This window comes from Atta colombica, unplaced genomic scaffold, assembly GCF_001594045.1.
Source record: "Atta colombica isolate Treedump-2 unplaced genomic scaffold, Acol1.0 scaffold38, whole genome shotgun sequence".
Taxonomy (NCBI): domain Eukaryota; kingdom Metazoa; phylum Arthropoda; class Insecta; order Hymenoptera; family Formicidae; genus Atta; species Atta colombica.
In genome coordinates this window covers 2442446-2450199 of record NW_017259490.1, presented here as the reverse complement: position 1 = coordinate 2450199, position 7754 = coordinate 2442446, and the positions used below count along the sequence as shown (strand labels likewise).

General features: G+C 32.7%; 1 protein-coding gene across 5 annotated transcripts in view; it reads right to left on the bottom strand.

The window, feature by feature from the left end:
* Positions 1-7754, bottom strand: part of LOC108690971 (four and a half LIM domains protein 2) — a 129243-nt gene that overhangs the window by 33813 nt on the left and 87676 nt on the right. For 4 of the 5 annotated variants that reach the window (XM_018198533.1, XM_018198528.1, XM_018198534.1 and 1 more), the window contains one exon: positions 7521-7730. In XM_018198533.1, coding sequence (XP_018054022.1) covers positions 7521-7730 — 210 coding nt within the window. Of the gene's footprint in view, positions 1-4297; positions 4516-7520; positions 7731-7754 lie in introns of those variants that run through there. The other variant, XM_018198536.1, reaches the window with a different exon arrangement.

Sequence of the window (7754 nt, the reverse complement as noted above, 5' to 3'; positions counted from 1 at the left end):
AATTATGAAATTATTTGAAAAAAAAAAAAAAACAATAATGTTATACTTTAATAACTTTTAATAATAATAGCCACATAATAATTGTTTAAATATTATTTTAATTAATTTTTTAGATCAGAATACAATATATTTGTAAGTCAAAAAAGAAGTGTTTAATTTTAAGATATTAAAATGTTTTATTCTTGTCTCCATTTCTTAAGCACTTAAAGATGTTTTAATTTTAAACTTTGTCAACAAACTAGTGTTTTAAATCTAAATACATAGTGTTTTGTTTATTGAAAAAGTTTACAACATCTTTAAGTATTTAAAAAATGGAGACAAGAATAAATTTTAATATCTCAAAATTAAACACTTCTTTGAGTGAGAACACTTATAATATCTTTAATCCAAGACTTAAGTTCTTATTCATATTTTATTAATGCTTTTTCGTTGAAGCGCGATACGCTCCATTAAAATTCCATGAAGACGTGCAATGGAATCGGAGAATGAAGAATCGCGAAACACGCGAGACACGAGTGGGTGATGGAGCATCGACTGCGCAATCCACCCGTCCGGACCACTTCCCTGACTAGCGCCGAAAATAAACGTATACGTCGACAGCGTATCGGATGCAAACTAAAATAAATCGGCGCTGCCTCTTGCGACGCGACGTCTCGCTCTGCGAATTTACTCGTCAGATTATCCGATGCCTCGAGTATTCACTGGCACGCAATTAAGAAATCATAATTAAGAAATCTTTTACTCAGTAAATGATCCATGATATAAAAAAGAACATAGCCTCAACATTAACATCTCTGTGCAATTACGTTATTATAAATATGGTTATAAAAGATCATTTTCTTCTTATGCAATCTACATATAAAAAATATATCGGTGGTTTTGAAATTGATTCGGAACACACATTATTTTGTTAGTTCTATTAATCGCATTGTTATCATGCAGTTTTTGATACATTGCTTTATTACTAATAAATGCTGCTATTAGCGATTTTGTGAATTAAATTTTTCGCTAAATTAAATTTGTATTAGCATCCTGACATTAAGAAATAATAATAATAATATCGATATTACAAGTCTTTCATTAACTAGATACGTGAAAAAAAGGCACGATATAAAAAAACAAATAAAAGAAGGTAATATAAAAAGGAAATAAATAATAACAGAGATGTCAACAAATAATATCATTGACGATAATATCAATTTGACGTTATAAATAGCGTCATGGTACTCAATAGTAAGTCGTTAAAACATTAAGCATACAATTCGGACCATTACGTTGCCGAAAAGTAAATTGGACTCGCTGAGTGGAGGACCTTGACTCTGCCCGTAAAAGCCAAGAACAGATTCGGAGCAGGTCTTTTTCACGTGAGTGCGCGCCTTTCACAGGTAATGGCTAATCGATGAATCATAAAAAAGCAACATCAAACACTTTGACTCTTGAGAAAGATCGATTGGTATGTAATCTAGATGTAGAAGAAACGCGTGCTCGCGACATCGTATCCTATCGGCGATGGCGACGGTGGAGGTCGAAATTAGTCGACCTCCTTGCCCGCACCCAAGAGAGCCGGTTCTTCTGGAGGGAAACGGAACAATGCCAATGCTATTTCGGTCGATGATCGAACGGTGGTGGCCACGGTCGAAGAAAAGCGTGCCACCGGATCTGAAAAGCCCCGCAACACGTTCGCGAGCCGACCGATTTAGATTAAAGCGGTGGAACTGAAGTCCAATCCGTCAGGATTATTCCCTCAGGACCGCAAGTCCTCGTCTTACCGTTTGGCATCCAGGTATGCCTATAATATTGAATTGGCCGTGATCTCGTTTCGCCCGCGACTCACAGAATCATTGATATACTGCTCTTTCTCTTTTTCCATATATCTTACTCATTTTTGCTCTCCGCCGTTTCTTTTATCTTAACTTTAATATATATTGGTGGCGCGTGACCCAAATTGCGTCGTACATTGCTGCGAACTCGTTTTTGTCGCGAGACAATTTTTTATTGGATCCTGTAATCCATTATATCGGATTGCATAACTCTTTACAAAACGACTTGGAACAGCTTTAACGAAAAGTAAATATTTTTTATTCACAAAATTTCTTATTGGAATCATTTATGATAAAGCAAATTAGCTATCTGCAGCAAAAGTAATTTATCTAAATTGAGCTTTTAAATCACAATTTAAAAATAAACATTCTCGAAGTAGTTGAAAAGTTTTAATTTATCGTAAAAATATTTTTCGGACTGAAAACTGTTATTTTAATCAGTAAGTATCGGAATAGTGACAGATTCAGTCTGGCCGATCAAGATGAGACGTAGCTCTGGCAACCAGGAAATGGTCAAGTGCAAAGACCTAGCTAGAATGTCTGGCGTCCGAGAAACGTGCAACCCCTTGCCATCACAAAGCGTTTCTTACTGACGAGTGTCACTGACATTCTAATTATTTTTGTTAAACGTCTCATTCATCAGCGATTTGCTGTTACGTTAGCTGCAGAGGAATAATATTGCCATTTATATCGTGCTCGACCATAATAGTTTATCATCCGTTTAAATATTAATAAATATTATATATATAATTAAATAATTTAAAACAAATTAGATCTCGAATATATTGATTAAAATATTATTTTTCAAGAGAAATAGATTATATTACTATATAATCGAGTGAATGAGCTATAATTAACACAAATCAGCGCATTCACAGACACATTTTTAGCTGTTCGAGTTGGCATCGAGTTTTTACGAACAAGTAAAAAACGATCTTTCGCTAAAAGCTTTAATCAAGATTCAAATCATAATAAATCGCATCTAAAAGCAAAGCCCGACCTTGCAAAATTGGCACTATAACTAGATAAAATGGCAAATTTTCGGTACATAACTATTTGTTTGCGTTGTTTCTGTTATGTTTTCAGTTTATGAGTTTGCCAACAATAAATTGGTACATGAAATGACTGCTCAATAAATCTTTAGCACGAATGTCCGTATAATGTCGCATTTTGAAGCACTACGATTAATTTACGTGAAATATGAAAATAATTTTGAAAAGCATTTATTATTTTTGTATTATTTTTTTTACATACTGTATTAATTTTAAATTATTATTTTAAATTATTTCTAAGATGACAAAAAATTTATTTCACAATAAAACCAGTTTTCAAATTTTTATGCTGCAAATATTAAGTGTAGTAAAAAGAAATCCATTATTTTTCCATTCAATTCCATGCAAAAATAATGGATTTCTTTTTATTCACCTAATATTCACCTAATATATGAAAATCTATATGATTTGTTCGTCAGAATTGATAAACACAAATTGAGATATTTTTATTCGTATCTGTACTTATATAATAAAAAAATCATTAAATTAAATATTTATCATATATTAACGTTTCCAAAAACAATTTTTTAGTGCATATACACACATAAATTAATGCTCAATTGCCTAACTAAAATTCAAGTTAATTCAGCTGTACAAAAAATGCGATATTAAACATAATCTACGAATCCGTTCCAACTTCATATTGATTTTAATGCGGCAGTTGCATGTCGTAAAAACGCTGTTCGCTTGAAATAGACAATGTGCCAGAATTTTACACTGTTACGACACGTTGCGTCATTGTTACGCCATATTTTCGTATAAAACTCGCTCTTTGCTTGTTCAAAGGCTCAGAACATTCGTAAAGTCTCGACAGAACGTTTCACAAAATCGCGTGTCTCTCTCCCCATAAAAAAATAAAAGCTCCATTTATATAACTCGCATTTTGCGCGATTTATATCGTAAATATCGACGCAATTACCGATATAAATTATCTCTATATTGTACGATCTTTCGAATTAAATCGTATTATTAAAATATATTAATTTTCAATACAATTTTAATCGATTGTCACTATACAATTCATTATCACATCATTTTTATCGTAAACGGACCGATCTCTAATTTACATCGTCCCGACATTGTAAATATATAACGTAAATTGTCTTTGTGTAAATTGTTTTTGTATCCTCAGGCTCGTCGTAATTTTACGAGGTGTTCGCGCGGGTGCGACTGGGGAGATGGGGAATGTGTACTCTGTTTTGGGGAATAGTGTTTGCGTACTTTATTATCAGATATACAGACATATATCGATTAGCGAGTGGATCATTTCACCAGGTCCTTACCATCCCGCGTGACTTTTACGCGACGACTTTTCTTTCCGATCATTCGCGGTTGCGGACATCTTGGCAGCCGACCCGTAAACACTTATCCTCGAGCGATTATCGCGCAACCGTGTCTGACTACGCGCTGGCGCACTTCACTTACCGAAATCCAAAACCACCTTTCTCGAGTGACCGCAGGCCGTGGTCGTCACGACGGATTTCGTATCGGGAAAAGGCGCGGTCACTTTCCTTTTTTTATTAGTCAATGAAATGAAAAGAGATATCTATTTTCTCTTAAACGAATAAAAAAAAGTACAAATCCTAATACTGCATTAAGGATATTACGTCGATTTATTCGCGCGCTTTCGTCGTCTTTCGTTCCCTTCCTGAAACTCTCTGACTGGCTCTAATAAAAGACCCGAACGGGTCAGTCTCTGGATCCATCGTGGTGGGAGCTTCGACAAGGAATCAAAATAGATTACCGACAGGCGAGGTTTCCGGTTGGATTAAAACCAACTCGAAGCAACATTTCTTGACGAAACACTGGCGAAACGCTGGCACTTTTCATATTTCAGTGAATTTTGCGAAGGATCTCACGTTACATACCATAAATTATGTCGAATTATATTCTATAAATTGATTACAGCAATACTGTAATCATTTTCATTATATAGATTAATCTGTAATAAATTCATAACAATTTCAGAGAAGTTCAAAATAAAGTAATATTATCATTTTTATTCTATAAGGAATTCCGAGGAATATCTTCAAGAATTTTTATTTTAATGATTGGTTTTTTTTTTAATCTGAAGTCAATCTGAAGTCATTTTCGTTGAATTACATTATCGATACACTTACTAATAATTTTTGATAGAAAATAAAAGGCTCGTTGCATACTTTTAAACAAATAACAAAATAATTTTTGGCTGATGTAAATAAGTTTATGCTAAATCCAGTTTTTCAAAAAAATTCAGTTCGAATTTAATATTTCTAAATTGTTGAAGATATGATTGTCGATTTCAATTTCTAATAATAATAATTTACACGTATATTTCATATAAATTATTACAATCCGCCAACTGGCTTGGTAGAGCACAATGAAAAACTCAGAATCTTGGCGCAAATCGGCGGTTTATGTTGTCGCAGAATAATTTGCATTGCGCAATTCCAAAAGTGATGAACCGACTATGATGTTCCTCCGCTATCTTACTCGATCTCTATTTTTGTTCATCTAAATAAAGCCGAAAGTGGCCCAGTTTCTACGCACCAGGCGAAACAACGGCGTGTAATCGTGCGACATTTAATATTATTCTTCAGATATTTTAAGTGAGAGCTAAGTAAGTAGAGAGTAAGTAAGATTTCTCTTATTTCCACATGCGCCATTTTACGTAGCAATATAAAATGTATAAACAAACGCGATAAACAGAATTTTATATGTGTTGTACTTATTAGAAAGCGCAAATAATTAACGAACTCACATTGAAAAAAATTGCATATATATTATACAATTCAAACACGTACCTATTAGTTTCCATGAAGGACCGGTGGAGCTTAAAGAAAATGTATTCATTGAAAATCAAATTGCTGGGATGCTCGGCTTGAACCTTGACGACAACTTATATTTGGGTCATTGAGATTTCAGGTTTTCTTAATGCAAAAGCAATGCCATCGGCGTAATAAACGTCTGGCGAAATGATGTACGGTACGAGGTATAACCTTACAGCGCCGCGAGAATACCTTAAATGGATAGGACGACTCCGTCGACATCCCGGGAAAGAGCGCATTCGAGTACAAATATGATCGGTTTGCGTATAATCGATTCTGTACAGTTTTTCAGTTTTAAATTGTAAATCAAACTACGATTGTGATTCTCTCATTTTTGTATTCTTTATATATTTATACTTTGTATTATTTAGCTTTTATACAATTTCGCTTTTATCGAGCTCACGTATTTTGCAAGTATCTGTGCCAATTCCAGTTACACAAGCCGTTGCATTTTGTAAGTAGATACGTACCGTCGCCGGTAAGGCAGATGGCTGAGGATAAACTCGCTAACCACTGCGGTCTGACAATTACCTACCTCGACTACTTCCGCAGCTTTCCTTCATTAACGCCCAACGATAATTTTGTTCTTAGTAGATATCCACTATTGTTTTATATGAACAGCAAATGTCTTTTTAAATTTTAATTAAACATTTTAAATATCTCGGATGTCTTTGATTACTTATTTTTATATCAATTATGCATTTATTTACATAATTTTTGAATAATTTTGAAACATCTTGACGCTAGCGTATATTACGAAATTTAATGTTATCAGTTAAATTTGATTTTTATACATAATTTTAAAATTTATATTTATATTTATATGAAACATCGTGTAACTCGTATAAACTATCAAATCAAGATATTTGAATATAAAAGAACAACAACAAAAATTCAAGGAAGTCAGCGCGGGAAGGGATGCGCAAATTATTAAATCAGAAAATTCACGTCACTCTATTTGATGTTTGACATATTCAATATTTCGTATCATATAATTGGATTAAATAAATTTTTTCTTAACAAACTCTACTTATAAAAATTCAGTCGTATATTGAAAGATATTCCTTTGTGAATTAATAATTATGTATTATTATAAAAATTATTATAAAAATTATTAGTATAATTACTTTGTAAATTAACAATTAATATTATTGATGATGTAAATGATTAACATCATTCCAAATCTTCATGACATGTTTGACGTCTGTCATGTCCATTTTAGTTTTGGCAATCTGTGAATAATCCAATTTTGGCGGATTGCTATACCGATTAAGAATGTATATCTGATTGCTGATAACTTCAAAGAGAGTTGAAACATTCAAGAATTCTGAATAAAGAAGACATCGTAAATCAAATAGAGTGAAATAAATTTTTTGATTTAATAATTTGCGCGTCCCTTTCCACGCTTATTCTCATTAGCCTTAAATGTTTTTGTTATTGTTATTTTAAAGATTGAGAGTCCCTTCTAAGCATATATATTTTTAAATTTTAATATAAATAATTAAAGATCTTATATGGTAACAGTGGATTACATTTTATAAAAATAAAAATAAATAAATAAATGCTAAAATTAAAGTATAAAGTAAATTTTTTAATTCAAATAAAATTGCAAATGAAATTTAAAATAAATTTTCAAGGCGGATATAAATTTTTATTATTATTTTTTCAAGTCATAAAATTTCGTTACATTATTAGTCAAGGTATCACAAATTCCTACAAGTTTAATGCAATAATAATATTTGCAAATACATGAGTTCAGCAATAGTCGCCAATATTATTTTATATGTAATGTAAACGGATCTCTCTTTTTTTGGTGTGCGAGTATAAATATAGATACTTACCTCGTCGCATGCAGCGCATCTTGGTTTAAGTTGTTCCGCATAATGCCTCTCGCAGAAAAGCATGTCGTCGTGCACGCAATAAGCAAGATCGACCAGGAGCTCTTTACAATCTACACATCTAAAGCATGTCGGATGATAGAGGAGACCCAGTTTACTAGCTGACACAGCAAGGCTACCGTATTTCAGGGACGATTCACACACGCCGCATTCCTGAAAGAAAAGTCTGAATATTAG